At 38.5% G+C, this 17,048-nt stretch overlaps 1 protein-coding gene across 1 annotated transcript; it reads left to right on the top strand.

Moving 5' to 3' along the window:
• The first annotated feature begins 229 nt into the window (after positions 1–229).
• On the top strand, positions 230–2,305 carry LOC149557240 (pirin-like protein). Its single transcript, XM_089831957.1, has 7 exons — positions 230–410; positions 535–584; positions 670–708; positions 808–836; positions 1,154–1,216; positions 1,316–1,419; positions 1,514–2,305. Exons 1-7 carry the CDS (start codon positions 313–315, stop codon positions 2,013–2,015), a joined length of 885 nt encoding a protein of 294 aa, XP_089688083.1. The 5' UTR covers positions 230–312; the 3' UTR covers positions 2,016–2,305.
• The last annotated feature ends 14,743 nt before the right edge of the window (positions 2,306–17,048 follow it).

The raw sequence follows: 17,048 nt of genomic DNA, 5'->3' as shown, positions 1-17,048 counted from the left end.
CTGTGAAAGCACACCACATTCAGAATCTTTTGTGGACAGATCTGTACCCTAAATTGTTACGTACATTTGACGTCAGCAGATAGGATCGTGTAATTATGACATCACTCTCCCCTCAGCAACTACGATCGCACCGTCATGCAAGGCTCACGGAAACGTGTAAACAGCAAACCAAAAAGCCTTATAAATTGGGCGGACCTCTCCTTTCTCGCTACGCCTCATTATTAAGCGCCACAAGTTGTGAGCATTTTAACGTGTTCTCTCATTATTCAACTACAACACATATCTCATTGTTTTTAAGGAAAACATTGTAAGATGACTCTGTTTTTGAAACCACGCATCGTGGCAAAGAAGGTGTTGGCCAGACAACAATTCGAAGGAGATGGTGCCACTGTCAGACGCAGTATTGGCAGGTATTACCTACCCAATATTTTTTTATTTTTTTAAATTATTGTAATTTTCAGTCTTTTAGATTGGTTAGAATCACTCATTCATTCATTCTTTTCTCTATCTTATTATATTCTTTGGTATGAACAGACCAGAATTGAAGTTTTTGGATCCCTTCTTGTTACTGGATGAATTCTCAGGTTGGTTGGTCTCTACCCAAAACCATTGCTTACAAATATATTTTCATTTCATCTAACAAGTCATGTGTGTTGATGGGTGTTGTAGTAAGTGCTCCTGCTGGTTTTCCAGACCATCCTCACAGAGGTATTTTTATATTTGTATGTTTGGATCTTTTCATCTTTCAGTTCTATTTTCTTTGTTCTGTTCATCATAATTTATGATTCGATAATACGTTTTGGGCAGGTTTTGAGACAGTGACGTACATGCTCGAGGTACCATCCTTTCTTCCCCTTTCTTTCCTCCTTTTAAGAGGAAATAGATGATAGATCAATTGATGATTTATTTTCTCTTATTTCGATGGTAGATCATAGAAGATTAATTGATGATTTATTTTCTCTTGTTTCGATGATAGATCATACATTTGATTCAAAACACTGATGTTAAGTAAATTTGATATGATTAAATATTTCAAAAATCAAATTGCAATCAACATTATAGATTGTTGAAATTATGTTTTCAAGAATCCAGATCTGCTGTAGAGGTGTAGAACTTTTGTAAGAGAATATGTTGTTTGTCTTTTGAAACACAGGGAGCCTTCACACATGAGGACTTCGTAGGACACAAGGGCACCATCAAGGCCGGTGATCTCCAGGTTTTGAATCTCTCTTACTTTTAATACTTGTAGTACTTCTATTTTTTCTGTGATTATCATTTACTGATCATGGCTCTTTTATTGCAATGTACTGTGTAGTGGATGACCGCAGGAAGGGGTATTCTCCACTCTGAAATGCCAGCTGGAGCAGGAGTACAACATGGTTTGCAGTTGTGGGTTAATCTCGCTGCCAAAGACAAGATGTGAGTGCCTTCTTATCACCTCTATATTCATAACATTTTCATTAAAAAGAGTATTGTCATGTTTATAATACTACTGTTTTTTAATGCTGGTCAGGATTGAGCCCAAGTATCAAGAACTTCAAGGGAAAGAGATACCCAAAGTAGAGAAAGATGGAGTGAAGGCGACTGTTATAGCAGGAGAAGCTTTGGGCGTCAAATCTCCTGTCTATACGAGAACTCCCACAATGTATTTGGATTTCACAATGGAGGCAGAATCTGTGCTTCATCAGGCGATTCCAGAGAGTTGGAATGCATTTGTGTATGTGTTAGAAGGTGAGGCCACATTCGGTGCTCGCAATTCACCGCCAGTGGGTGCTCATCACACACTTTTATTGAGCAGTGGAGATGGGTTGAGTGTGTGGAACAACAATGTTGATAAAAAGCCCTGCAGATTCGTAGTAATTGGAGGGCAGCCATTAAATGAACCAGTAGTACAACATGGACCATTTGTGATGAACAGCAGACAAGAGATAGTGCAAACGATTCAAGATTATCATTTAAGTAGAAATGGATTTGAGAGAGCCAATGCATGGCATTCTCAGAATGGTCAAACATGATTTATTTCACTTTCAATCATTACCCATTTGCTATTAGTGATCGATTCCATGCAAATTTGAAGGTCAATTCCCAATTGAGCGCCAATATTTTCTTTAGGCGCATCATTTCATGCTTTATTGCAGACAACATTAAAAGGGACTTTCCAGGATGATGTGGGGAAATCAATAAAATATACAAGTTTTTGTTAGTGTATATGCCATGTCTTTCGAGATCGTCCATTTCATTCATGAGATCGGCCGGTATGTTTGTATACAATTGATAATAATAATCATGTATTGAGAGGTGGATTCATCAGTCTTTTAAAAAAGTTTTGCAATAATATAATTTATATTATTCCAATTAGATAATCGTTGCCATAGCTTTTCCTTTTTAAAGTTTAAGGTGGGCAATAAACTATCAGATCTTGCATTTATTAAAGAATTATTATTTGTCAGGAACTAATGTTCCCCATGACTTCACCATTAATTTTTATAACTAAAATTATTGAACTTTGTAAAGTTTAAAAACTCAGTTTATTTTTTAATTCATTTTTTTCAATAATTACTCTTTTTTATACTATTTTCACAGTTAAAAAAATAAAGGATAAACACTGTATTAAATGAATCAATAGTACATTGGGAACGCACACCAAATCCAATCTTTACCATCCACGTTTATAAGCGCAGTTAGCACGGGTTCTGATGCAGGTACGTACTTGTTTGTCATAGTGTTAGTAAACAGATTTGTCACAGAAGAATTGCCCAACGGAGTGTGTGTGGCAAACCGTTCACAACAGTTGGATAGGCCCTTGGTATGCGCCCTTCCTCTGCGTTTTGAGGGGCAGCTCCCTCGTATGATATAATTTTTAACAGATTTTCAAATAAAGAATTCAAACTTCAAATTTCAAGGAGAGAGTCATGGAAGACGAATGCACCACACGCCCTCACAACCCTCTGTGGTTAACAAGATCGATAATGGTGGTGTCCAAGAACTACGCTTGAAAGCAACCAATGTTATTAAGCATATTCATTATCATCTGTAAACACTCGCATAGCACCATGAGAATGTCTACCACAACGTATAACAATTTGGATTTTAAAATAAGAAACCCAAAGCACATCTCGTTTCTTTTTCTTGCACCAAGAAAGCAATAGAGATTTTTCAATTCAGAGATAAAAAGTGTACATACTTTCCAAAATTTATCTCTAGATCAAAATTTCAGCATAGTGTTCCCTTATTTTTCCAACCAAAAAGTCCCTTTACAAAGCCAAAAAGTGTCCTTATATAGACATAGAGGTTAATAACTACCTCTCTGAGGTTAATAACCACCTCCGAAATATGAAATTTTGGAAGGTTAATTAACCTTAGGAAAATTAACCTATACAAGGAAACTTGCAAAAACAAAACTTTAGCTAGAATTCCTAAAAACATTTGCATAAACAATCACTAATTCTTCTAGCTATTAGCCCTATCTATCAGGACACAATTAATCTGTCTCGGAAAGCCTTGTAAGCATCTCGGACAAGTATCATTGATTCATAGTTCGGAATGAACACGTTTTCCATCTTGAGTTTGGCTGTGAGGTATCTATCTTGGATTTCTTCTGACTCCTGCCAATAGGCTGAAATGTTACAATCTCCCAGCGTGACTGCAACCAGACTAAGCTTCATCATAGTTTCAGCATCTGACACACGGTTCTCTATTTCTGAATGAATCTGAACGTTGAAGGAATCAAGGAGAAACTGACAATCAACATGCTGAAGATCACTTACTGGCACCCCACCTGTGATAGTAGAGATTAATTCTTCTGTACTTTTTGCTTTCAGCTGCTCCAAAGAGGTTATTAACTTTTCGAACTCAGTGATCCCTTTTTTGACGTTTATCATCTTCCAACCAACACTTTTACTCCAGATACGTATTTGGTTGTCACTTGGATCAGCAATAATTTTCTCAAGGAGTAGGGTGCTCGTATCCAACTTGGCTATCTCCTTTAATTCATCGACTACTTTTTGCCAGTTGGATTTATGTTCTTTTCTATTTTCCAGCTCCTTGGAAATTTCCTGTATCTGCGTAATGGCTTTCCCACATATCTCTTTTACTCCAGTTATAAGTTTTGAAGCATCTTCTATCATCTTGTTTATCCAAGCCTCGATCATCAAACTATATGACTTTTGTTGGTCGATTCTTTGAACAATAGTATGATCTAAAATACCATCAAGACTTGTTAGAACTGGTGGGGTGGCCATGACTTGGGTATTAGAAGGGTTGCTGATTGAATTAACATAAGCTACCATCATTTGAAGTTGTTCTTTGAGTTGCTCTTTGGCTCTTCTTTCTTTCTTCGCCCTTTGCAACATCTGAGCGGCAATCAATTCAAAATTTTGAAACTCTCTTTCCGTATTAGAAGGACCAAGGTCAACGTTTTCTAGAATGAAATCTGATTCAGATGCTTCATCAACATTCTTTTCAACTATAGGCTTGGCTAATTCCACACACAAATTGCCTGAAGTTTTATCAATAGCTAACCTGGACATCACTTTGGTCTTTTTTGCCTTAGGAGGCTTATGAAGAATGCTAGAGACCACATCAAACGGAGGCGGAACCAACTGAACAACTTTCTTCCTCTTCTGAAGACTATCCTGAAACCATGAATGTGTAACCTTTGAAACTTGTTCGGCACCTGTTACATTTTCAGCAACCATTATTAAGTCTTCTGAATTAGATAACGGGTCATCTAACTGTGTAATGTCTATTATGGGCACATCAAGAGGAGGAAGACTCAAGTGAGGAATCGCTACATCATGAGGGGATGTAACCAGAACATGTGATTCAGCAATTTGAGGGCTTCTTGGGTCTTTCTCATTCCTTCTACCTTTCATTCTTGTCCTTTTCCTTTGTACTGTAAACTTATCTGGTTGATTCAAATCTTCATCTTGATCTTGAAAATCTATATCTAGTTGTCGTATCTTCTCACTAGAAGTGGCCTCTATCACCATTTGAGATTTAGTAGAGGCCGAGGAGAGCCAGGCTGGTATCTGGCAGAAAAACGTGATTTGAGCCTTTAAGAAGCTTCAGCAATGCTTATTCAAATTAAAACATCTCTTACTGCACATGATTAATTTTCAGGAACTTCACTCGATTCATTTCCATTGTTATTGCCAATCGCCTTCATGTACATATTTGAGTTTTTATGAAAGAGTTTTCAACAGGTTAATAACTACCTTATAGAGGTTAATAAGAATGCATTTTTAATGGCTATCGTTAACCTTTTTAAAGGTTAGGAAAAACACGTTTTTGGATGTTATCATTAACCTTTCCTTTGGAGGTTAAGAAAAACGTATTTTTAGTGGTTAACATTAACCTATTACTTGGAGGTTAAGAAAAACATGTTTTTGATGGTTAACATTAACTTTTAAGGAGTTAAAGGTTAAGAAATACGTGTTTTTGGCGGCAATCATTAACCTTTTATATCTTGAGGCTCAGAAGCTGGATTTCAATGATCTCAAGTGCTGTGCGGAGCTGAGAACGAGCCGGAGACACGGAGGCTTAAAGACTGGAAAATTTCAAAGATAGAATGGCCAATTTGATGTTTAAAACTAGGCAAGTTTTAAAAATTAACAGAGGCTTATAAAATTTAAAGAATTTTATAACCGGTCAACAGCTGGCTCCAACTGGGGACAAGGACTGACAAGGACGAAGCTCGAATCCAGAGTAATGAAGTAGCACCTTATCCATTGGGCTGTGAAATAGAGTCTTTTGAGGGACCAAATTACAAAAGAGGGAACAGAAAAACCAAAAACAGGACAACAGAAAGAAAGGCTAAAACAACGCCAACTAACAAGAGCACACCAAAAACAGGACGACCTATATACAAAAAGGTGTAGGGGCACCTTCTACTGATGATAATGTTTTAGGTGTTGCCCATTATAAGGTAAGGGCAACGGGGTACCGCTCAGGTATGACAAAATAAAAGAGTTCTTTCCGCACACCTCTTTGATCTGGAACGGGCCTCGCCATAAGGAGTCAAATTTTCCATGTAATCCTTTTGGCTCTCTGCGCTTATCCCAAAGCAAGACAAGATCGCCTTCTTGAAACATCCTCTGCTTAGCCTTTCTATCAAATAACCTCTTGACACGGGATTGATGTTCCTGAATGCTATCAACAACCATCTCTCTTTCTTCTTCCAACTTTGTCAAATACAACATTCGTTTCTCAAGAGCATCTTTGAATTCAAGATTCTCAATGGCACTCTGTAATTTCAAGGTGGACAGCTCTAAGGGAAGAGGAAGAGTTGGCTCAGTTCCATATAGGATCTCGAAGGGAGAAAATCCTGTTGCTCTCTTTTTAGTAGTACGATCTGCCCACAATGCATCATACAGGTGCTTGTGCCAGGATCTTTGATTAACATCTATCAGTTTTTGCACAATGGTCATAATATTTTTATTGCTTGATTCCGCCTGACCATTTCCTTGTGCAAAATAATCAGAGGAATGAGAGAGAATAATCTCGTATTGATAGGAAAATGATGATATCTCTTGAGAAGAGAAGTTGGTAGCATTGTCAGTAACAATTTTATTCGGCACACCAAACCTAACCAGAATGTTTTGTTTGATAAAATTGCACACCACTTCTGAAGTTGTTTGTTTTACTGGAGTCGCTTCCACCCACTTGGTGAAATAGTCAGTTGCCATCAAAATATGAGTGTGTCTAGCAGAGGATGAAGGATGAATAGGACCTATGAAATCCAAACCCCATTGTTGAAAGGGTTCTTCGATCACCACTGGTTTCAAGGGCAGTGCAGCCAATCGAACCTTTCCTTTGAAGTACTGACAAGAATCGCACTTCGTCACCCATTCTTCTGCATCTTTGAATATCTCAGGCCAGTAAAAACAATTTCTCAGAATTTTGTAAGCTGTTACTGATGCGGAGTAATGACCTCCACATGCTTCATTATGAAATAACTAAAGCAACTCCTTTCTTTGTTCAGAATCAACACATCTCAGAAAAGTACCATCTATCCCTTTCTTGTATAAGGCGTCATTCCAAAGAATGTATTTTGCAGATTTCAATTTTAAAGTCCTCTTCTCTTTAAGTGATATATGAGCAGGACATTCCCCATATGTTAGAAAATAGGCAATATTTGAAAACCAGTCATCAACATTACTAATGAATAAAACTAAAGGCATTTCCTTCTTCGTCCCTTCTTCACCTTTAGAAGATCCTTCCGCAATTGCCTTACACAAACCTTTTCCCCTGACAAGCTTTGTAGGTTTGATATCGAGATCATATTCCTGTACTTTAGCTATCCAGGAGGCCCTTTTGTTCACGCCAATTTCTTGTTGTGTCAGAATAGTCTTCACTGTTGAGTCAGGGACAAACACCTTGGAGTGAGAGTTTAGGATGTAAAACCTGAATTGTTTCACTGCTCTAACTAGAGCATAAGCATTTTTCTCGATCAAAGAGTATTTCAATTCATGTTTCTTAAGAGGGATGCTCATGAATGCTATTGGGGCCTCGTTATTGTCTTTGTCAGGTTGGGTAAGTATAACAGATAAAGTGTTTTCAGAGGCATAACAATACAAATGAAAATCCTTAGAGAAATCTGGATAAGAAAGGGTAGGAGCATGAGCAATTTCAGTCTTGATTTGTTCAAAAGAAGCCTTACCTTCTTTTGTCCACTTAAAATTAGTATTCCCTTTCATCATATCCACAATTGAATTTGTTATCTCAGAGAAGTCTGGTATGAATCTCCTTATAAAGTTTATCTTCCCAAAGAAAGATCTAATTCTTGGTTTACTCATGGGAAGTGACAACTGTTGGATAGCTTTCACCCGCTCAGGATCTATCTGAATGCCCTCTTTGGAGACGATATGCCCCAGTAGTTTTCCTTCTGTCACCCCAAATATAGACTTCTTAGGATTCAGCGAGATGCCTTGAGTTCGACATCGATGTAATATTGCTTCTAGATGATGCACATGATCTCTTCTCTGTCTTGAAAAAACTGTAAGATCATCAAGATACATAACAATGATCTTATTCTTGAAATCCTCGAATGAATGATCCATGGCCCTTTGGAAGGTGGCCCCAACATTTATCAAACCAAAAGGCATACAATTGTAGGCAAACGTACCCCATGGAGTGGTAAAAGCGGTTTTATGTTGATCTTCAGGTGCAACACTGATCTGGTTATAACCGGAGAAGCCATCTAACATTGACATGAGTTCAGATCCAGATACCAACTGCAAAATATGATCCATGACAGGGAGTCCATAATTACCCTTGAGTGACGCCTGATTCAAATTGCGGAAGTCAACACATATTCTTATCTCACCATTCTTTTTCCTAACAGGAACAATATTAGCTACCCATGTTGAGTGGTGAATGGGATAGATAATCTTTTCTTTAAGCATCTTATCAACCTCATTGAAAATAGCGTCTGCCACCTTGAGATTGAATTGTCTTTGCTTTTGTCGAAAGGGAGTTGAACGAGGTTTCAAGGGAATCTGATGTTTAAATTTCCCATCCATGAATTCCTTTAGATCTTCATAACCCCAAGTGAAAACGTCTTGATAAGTATTCAATAACCTTGTAAACTCTTCTCTCTCTTGGGATGTCAAATCTTTCCCAATTAGAACCATCCTTGGATTTCCCTGAGAACCAATGATTACTTTCTCATAACCCGAACAATTAGAAGGTTTAGTGTCCTCAACTTTCTCTTTCCTTTTGTCTTCTTTATTAAAAAGACTCTCTAGGCTGACTAATCCTCTCGGGATAGCATTACCTTCCAGTTGAATAACCTCAGGATCGTCTTCTTGTTTTCCATTATGATTGCGCGATCCTTCAAATTTTAGGTCTGAAAATGGCGGCCTCCCCTCGAGAAATGCAATTATTTGCCCATCATCATCAAAAACTTGCCAGTGTCGATCATTATCAAGCACACTGGGTCTATGAATCATCTCTACTATATAAACATCTCTGTTGAATTCAGGATGAGGGATAAGTAGAGATGCAGAGACTGCAAGACAATTTGCTTTAGAATTTTGTTCCCGAGGAATAGAAAATAAGGAAAAAGCATCGAAATGCTCAATCTCATCCCACACTCTATTCCTATATGTCTTCAATTTTGGATTCTTTGCTTGATATTTCCTACGTACCTAGTTGACAACTAATTCTGCATCTCCTAACACCTTGAGTTGTTTGATCCCTTTTCCTCTTGCATACTTGAGACCAAGTAGGAGAGCTTCATATTCTGCGGTATTATTGGTGGTCTCAAAAGCCAACTTGTAAGCTTTTGGAAATTTCTCTCCTCGTGGTGATATCAACACTATCCCAGCACCTGAACCGGAAGAAGAAGAGCTTCCGTCAAACTCCATTAACCATAATTCATTGGTTATATCAGGCATGAGAGGTTCAGTTACATCTCCTTCATTGGACGTCATCATGTACGTTCCATGCCCAGTATCAACATATAATATTTCAGCTCTGGGATCATCTGATTTCAACACTGTATATTTAGCTTTGGGTTCAGGATCAAGCTTAACCTTCTTATTTCCAATAGGGATAAGGGCATGAGACATGTCCATTTTCATTTCACCACCAAGATCTTTGCAAAAACTTCTGCTCAAAAGCATCCCATAACTGGCAGGAATATCAGTAACCAGGATGTTCAGTTTTAACTTCTTCTCAGGATGTGCTGCAAGTGCTACTTGAACATCTTTCAACTGGCCAACTAGCGGGACTTGTTTTTCCTCCATAGAATACACTTTTCCAAAAGGTTTATTCAGAGAGAGACCCAAGGCATGTGCTACCTTTGAAGGCATGACATTATCAGATGCACCAGAATCAATGATACAATTACTTAACTTGCATCCAGCTATATAAAGAGAAACATAGAAAGGCTCAGGTTTGTCTGACAAATATGCCACAACAAAAGATTCTTTCTCAGTCATGGGCCCTTCCAAATTATCTTCCATTTCTAGAGAAACTCCTGATTCGTGGTTGATAGTGATTTCAGGTGAACGTTTCTCTTTGCCAACACATTGGATCAACCTTTCTAATTGATGAGGGTTGGCTTTTAGGTAATCCAATTGAGAAATTTGTACTTTGGTCTTCTTGCAATGATCAATAAAATCAAAAGAGTCTTCCATGGTGGGAGGTGTTTTACCTTTATCTGTCTCCTTCGCTTGAGAAGGCTCTTCTGGAGTATGCTTACGAGACAGAATCCTCTTAGCAGTCTCATCAGAGGCTTTTTCTTTCGCTTGTTTACTCCATTTTTCTTCCAATCTCTGTCTCCAACTTGGTGTAGTCGCATTGCAAGAATGATTGTTGATATCTTCAGTTTGGTCATCATCAGATTCATACTCCAGGAAATTTATGGAAGAGGTTCCAACAGCGGGTTCTGTCACATCTTCAGGAGCCACATATTCTTCTATCTTCTCCGCAGTCAAATGCATTTGCATGAATCTAGCCATCTCAGGACAGCTTGCGCCATCATGATCTGTTGTTAGGTGAAAATCACACATAGCAGCTTGTTTACTAGACGATGAGGGATGTTCGATGGCTAATCTTGGTGTCGATTGGGGTAGCCACTTAGTTGGTCTATTTTGTTGATATGGCAGATAATTCCTCCTTGGAATATCTTGATACAAAGGTGGAGGATTAGAGGGCAACTGCTTTTTGAGCTGTAATAGATCATTAGCCAAGTTCTGATATAAAGGATCAGTGGTAGTGACAGGGGCTTGTTGACCTTTTCCCTTTTGTAGATCACGACTCCATTTTCCTGAACTAAGCAAGTCATCTTCCACCTCGATAGCCAAGGTTTGCGCAGCCGCTAGATTAACGGGTCTTGTCCTTCGTATTTGAAAACTTACATCAGAAGGTTGAGCACTGATGAAGAAAGTCATTTGATTTTCTTCACTGGGTCTTTTGTTAACAGGAATTCGATTCACCGTCTAATTAAAACAAGCAATGAATTCTCGCATGGGTTCATGAATTTCCTTCTTCATTGAAGTCAACTGGGAAAGGAGCAAATTTTCATCTTCAGCAGTCTTAAATCTCCTCTCAAAAACCTGAAGCAAAGTTACCCAAGAGGTAATTGATCCAACTGGTAGCTGTCCAAACCATTCAGCTGCGGCTTCAGTAAGTGTTTCGACAAAAAGACGGACAAAAACATCTTCATATTGGATTGCTAAAACACCGCTTGCTGTAAAGAATGCACTTATATGCTGATCAGTAGTGACTTTTCCGTCACCAGAAAACTTGGGAAGAATTTTTTGAGAACCAACGGGCATGTCATGTAGTTGGTTTCCTAAATTTAGAGGGCCAATAGCAGCTCCCCATGGGACTGGTGGTTGCGGTGCTTGATGTGCCATGGTCGGAAGAATGATATTCAAGGGTTGTAAATTTATAGCTGAAGGTACAATAGTACCTAGCAAAAGCAAAGCTTGAAAGGCCGTAGGGGAAATAGTAGCCTTAGTTGGAGAAGAAGACCTACTAACAGACTTGACCTTTCTCTTCTTCTTAGGAGTAATTGGCTTAAAATCTAACTTTCGGAGGGCTTCAAAGTCTTCGTCTACCAAACCCTTTTGTCTATCAACCCGAGTGTATGGTTTATCAGCCAGCTTAGTTGTTATTATTTATTTGCCCTTGAATATGACCAAGATTCTGTCTGTTTCTTCTTGGAATGACCACTATTCTTTCAATAACTATAACATCCTGACCAATAGGGGCTCTTCACAAGATTTCTCTGAACTCTTCTTCTTCTTCAAGAACTCGATTAACTTGATGATATTCTTGAATACTTCATCTACACCTCCAGGCAAGAGTGTTCAAGTCTGAGATGATATCTTCCTGGGTGTCTTGAAAGTCGAGGTTCGGTTGGAGAACAGGAAAAATGTTCTCATGTGGAAGCACCATTGTACTTCATCGTAGGCGACTGTCAATCTTTCTGTTCAGTCTCCCCAGTACAGTCGCCAAAATCTATTAGTAAACAGATTTGTCACAGAAGAATTGCCCAACGGAGTGTGTGTGGCAAACCGTTCACAAAAGTTGGATAGGCCCTTGGTATGCGGCCTTCCTCTGCATTTTGAGGGGTAGCTCCCTCGTATGATATAATTTTTAACAGATTTTCAAATAAAGAATTCAAACTTCAAAGTTCAAGGAGAGAGTCATGGAAGACGAATGCACCACATGCCCTCACAACCCTCTGTGGTTAACAAGATCGATAACGGTGGTGTCCAAGAACTACGCTTGAAAGCAACCAATGTTATTAAGCATATTCATTATCATCTGTAAACACTCGCATAGCACCATGAGAATGTCTACCACAACGTATAACAATTTGGATTTTAAAATAAGAAACCCAAAGCACATCTCGTTTCTTTTTCCTGCACCAAGAAAGCAATAGAGATTTTTCAATTCAGAGATAAAAAGTGTACATACTTTCCAAAATGAATCTCTAGATCAAAATTTCAGCATAGTGTTCCCTTATTTTTCCAACCAAAAAGTCCCTTTACAAAGCCAAAAGGTGTCCTTATATAGACATAGAGGTTAATAACTACCTCTCTGAGGTTAATAACCACCTCCGAAATACGAAATTTTGGAAGGTTAATTAACCTTAGGAAAATTAACCTATACAAGGAAACTTGCAAAAACAAAACTTTAGCTAGAATTCCTAAAAACATTTGCATAAACAATCACTAATTCTTCTAGCTATTAGCCCTATCTATCAGGACACAATTGATCTGTCTCGGAAAGCCTTGTAAGCATCTCGGACGAGTATCATTGATTCATAGTTCGGAATGAACACGTTTTCCATCTTGAGTTTGGCTGTGAGGTATCTATCTTGGATTTCTTTTGACTCCTGCCGATAGGCTGAAATGTTACAATATCCCAGCGTAACTGCAACCAGGCTAAGCTTCATCATAGTTTCAGCATCTGACACACAGTTCTCTATTTCTGAATGAATCTGAACCCTGAAGGAATCAAGGAGAAACTGACAATCAACATGCTGAAGATCACTTACTGGCACCCCACCTGTGATAGTAGAGATTAATTCATCTGTACTTTTTGCTTTTAGCTGCTCCAAAGAGGTTATTAACTTTTCGAACTCAGTGATCCCTTTGTTGACGTTTATCATCTTCCAACCAACACTTTTACTCCAGATACGTATTTGGTTGTCACTTGGATCAGCAATAATTTTCTCAAGGAGTAGGGTGCTCGTATCCAACTTGGCTATCTCCTTTAATTCATCGGCTACTTTTTGCCAGTTGGATTTATGTTCTTTGCTATTTTCCAGCTCCTTGGAAATTTCCTGTATCTGCATAATGGCTTTCCCACATATCTCTTTTACTCCAGTTATAAGTTTTGAAGCATCTTATATCATCCTGTTTATCCAAGCCTCGATCATCAAACTATATGACTTTTGTTGGTCGATTCTTTGAACAATAATATGATCAAAAATACCATCAAGACTTGTTAGAACTGGTGGGGTGGCCATGACTTGGGTATTAGAAGGGTTGCTGATTGAATTAACATAAGCTACCATCATTTGAAGTTGTTCTTTGAGTTTCTCTTTGGCTCTTCTTTCTTTCTTCGCCCTTTGCAACATCTGAGCGGCAATCAATTCAAAATTTTGAAACTCTCTTTCCGCATTAGAAGGACCAAGGTCAACGTTTTCTAGAACGAAATCTGATTCAGATGCTTCATCAACATTCTTTTCAACTGTAGGCTTGGCTAATTCCACACACAAATTGTCTGAAGTTTTATCAATAGCTAACCTGGACATCACTTTGGTCTTTTTCGCCTTAGGAGGCTTCTGAAGAATGCTAGAGACCACATCAAACGGAGGCGGAACCAACTGAACAACTTTCTTCCTCTTCTGAAGACTATCCTGAAACCATGAATGTGTAACCTTTGAAACTTGTTCGGCACCTGTTACATTTTCAGCAACCATTATTAAGTCTTCTGAATTAGATAACGGGTCATCTAACTGTGTAATGTCTATTATGGGCACATCAGAAGGAGGAAGACTCAAGTGAGGAATCGCTACATCACGAGGGGATATAACCGGAACATGTGATTCAGCAATTTGAGGGCTTCTTGGGTCTTTCTCATTCCTTCTACCTTTCATTCTTGTCCTTTTCCTTTGTACTGTAAACTTATCTAGCTGATTCAAATCTTCATCTTGATCTTGAACATCTATATCTAGTTGTCGTATCTTCTCACTAGAAGTGGCCTCTATCGCCATTTGAGACGATTCCCCTGTATTATTTCTCTCCTCTTTATTTTGAGATTCACCAGTTGCTTTTTCGATTCTAACTTTACTGATCCAGTCTCTTGTTCTTCTAAGAACATAGGAAGACCTCTCTTTCAAACTTTTCAATTCGGGAATTGACCAATCAATAGGAGGGAGCTCTAGTAATTCAATTTTCTCGTAATAATAAGGATCAACGAAAGAAACCTCATCATCATCTATGCCTATTACATCAATGTCTAACTTGAAGTTTATCACCTGCCGTACTGTAAGCCGCATCCAATCCCTCTTCCTAACTTCGAAGTCATTTTCACAATCCTCCCAAAAGTCTTCTAGAGCCGGGAAGTGACCAAGATTGGGATTTAACTTCAATTCATTCACAGCATAGCCCTTACTATCATAAGGGAAACGCATCGTGTAAGGATGCAAATTTATCGTGGCGATAGATCTTTCAATGTTCTTGGCATCTGATGCAGAGTCACAACTATAATATCCGATGCCGATAGGGAAAGTTATTTCATCTGTCCTCCTGTTCTTGCAAAGTTTGTTGATTTGATTAATTTGCCTGCACATTTCAATTAAGACTAGTTTATCATCAACAAATCTAGGTAACATCAACGGACATCCATCATAGGCAGCTAGCCGGATATAAGTAAACTTCGAAAATTGTATAAAAACACTTCCATATTTTTGCACTTTCATTGCTGCTTCTGGTGAAATCCTGAGCCCAATGTTCCCCTGAATTTCCCTTACAGTTAACATGGTGAATGCGTCATTCACTCTTCTGAAATGGTGTAGGCTATTATCATACTGAATTTGAGGAAGATAGTTATAAATGATTAAGTCCTGGCCAACTTTTGGTACTTGCAATGGCGTAGAAAAGGTATGAAGTCATATAAAAGTAGTCATTTTCCCGAAATCCCATGAGCTGTCTGTGCAGTGAGTCACTGATAATTTCAGCCCAATCAATGCATTGTTTTCCTTCACAGACAATATTAATGAATAGAAACATCCAACCTTCAAACTCATGTGAATCCCGAAGACCAACGATCCTGCTCAACAAAGTTACCATGTTTGCCACATCTTCTTTCAGTGATGATCTGTGAATGGATTTGCCTAATTGAGATTTGCCTCTTCTCGGTTGGAAGAACCACGATCTTGCCACAGTATTTAAACATTGAGTTTGATTGGCAGTAAAATATTCCTTGGTAGTTCTTAGATTAACGCTGGCGTATTGCATCCTAGCAGGCAATCAAAAAATGATAGCAATAGAGGCAGGGTCTAAGCGGGAAATTGTTTCATTGTTCGGTGAAACAACTTCTCTAGTGCTGGGATGATAAGCCTTCATGCACTCCAATACTAATTCTGGGCATTGTACGGAAATGGGATGCCCGCCTGCTTGGGCCAAGCCACTTTCCAATATTTTTCCGGCTAATGGAGTCTTTTCTTCATTCGCAAGAGATGACCAGAAGTCTTGAAGACAAACATTTCCCAAAATGGTATCACCAATATCTGGAAGCGTACTTCTTAAAACAGCAGCATAATCCGACCTCTGATACTTGTACTTCATGGTTTGATTTCCAATCCTTCTTTCAAATATGGTGGATGTCTCGGTTCGAGATTACAGACTCTTCTTTTTTTTTTTCTTTTTTTTTTACAGGTCTACATCAACTGCATAATCATTGTCTTCGATTTTCTGAACAAGTCCCATTAACCGAGGTCAAGTTCACCGCCATTTGCACATATCCAGCAATTATTGTATTCTATGAAACCACATCTTTGTTGAGAAAATCTGTCAAACACTTGGTGTGTATCGACAATGCTGCCTTACCTTGCATTCGACTGGGAACCACTACGTTTTGGAGTTCGCATAAGGCTTTCATAAGGTCCTCGATGAAAATCCTTCGATCACGTTGCTAGTTACATGAGATTTCGTCCATATTCTAATATTGCATTTCAGCAAACAAGTCAGGCTTAATTCCATTTATCTCCTGCGCTTTCCATTACATGTCACATAGTAGAAATGAATCACTTTGCACATGGAGCTGAAGAGCACATTCTTGATGTATGCGCATTAAGAATTGTAGGTTGGAAAATGCCCAAAGTTCGTGGGTGAGTATGTATTGCTGTTGAGTAGTATTAATGGTCCAGCTTCTTTGCATGAAAGGTTTGTCTCTGAGCTCCGCAGCAATATATGTGTGTAACTTCACTTTCTCAGACAACATCTCATACAACCCCAAGTAATCCCAACATTCTACTCAGATTCTACTCTAAAAAGTCTTGCTGTGAGACGTTTTGCTGTTGCACATTAGAGCTGAGGATAGATAGCTCGCTAGTAGATAATTGAGAGAGTTTTCATAAGGATCAAACAATAGGTTTAGTTTGGTAAGGAATGCAGCGTCTACTGTACTTGAAATACTTCAGCACTGAGATTTAGTAGAGGCCGAGGAGAGCCAGGCTGGTATCTGGAAGAAAAACGTGATTTGAGCCTTTAAGAAGCTTCAGCAATGCTTATTCAAATTAAAACATCTCTTACTGCACATGATGAATTTTCAGGAACTTCACTCGATTCATTTCCATTGTTATTGCCAATCGCCTTCATGTACATATTTGAGTTTTTATGAAAGAGTTTTCAACAGGTTAATAACTACCTTATAGAGGTTAATAAGAATGCATTTTTAATGGCTATCGTTAACCTTTTTAAAGGTTAGGAAAAACACGTTTTTGGATGTTATCATTAACCTTTCCTTTGGAGGTTAAGAAAAACGTATTTTTAGTGGTTAACATTAACCTATTACTT

This window comes from Cupressus sempervirens, chromosome 5, assembly GCF_028749045.1.
Source record: "Cupressus sempervirens isolate cs-2001-9-10 chromosome 5, ASM2874904v1, whole genome shotgun sequence".
NCBI classification, from domain to species: domain Eukaryota; kingdom Viridiplantae; phylum Streptophyta; class Pinopsida; order Cupressales; family Cupressaceae; genus Cupressus; species Cupressus sempervirens.
This window is presented reverse-complemented; position numbering and strand designations above follow the sequence as displayed.

Bases quoted from the DNA above. Each gene is read 5' to 3' on its own strand.
- LOC149557240 (XM_089831957.1), top strand. From the start codon at position 313: ATGACTCTGTTTTTGAAACCACGCATCGTGGCAAAGAAGGTGTTGGCC. The intron at 411-534 runs GTATTACCTACC...TGGTATGAACAG, and splicing joins GTCAGACGCAGTATTGGCAG to ACCAGAATTGAAGTTTTTGG. The intron at 837-1,153 runs GTACCATCCTTT...TTTGAAACACAG, and splicing joins CAGTGACGTACATGCTCGAG to GGAGCCTTCACACATGAGGA.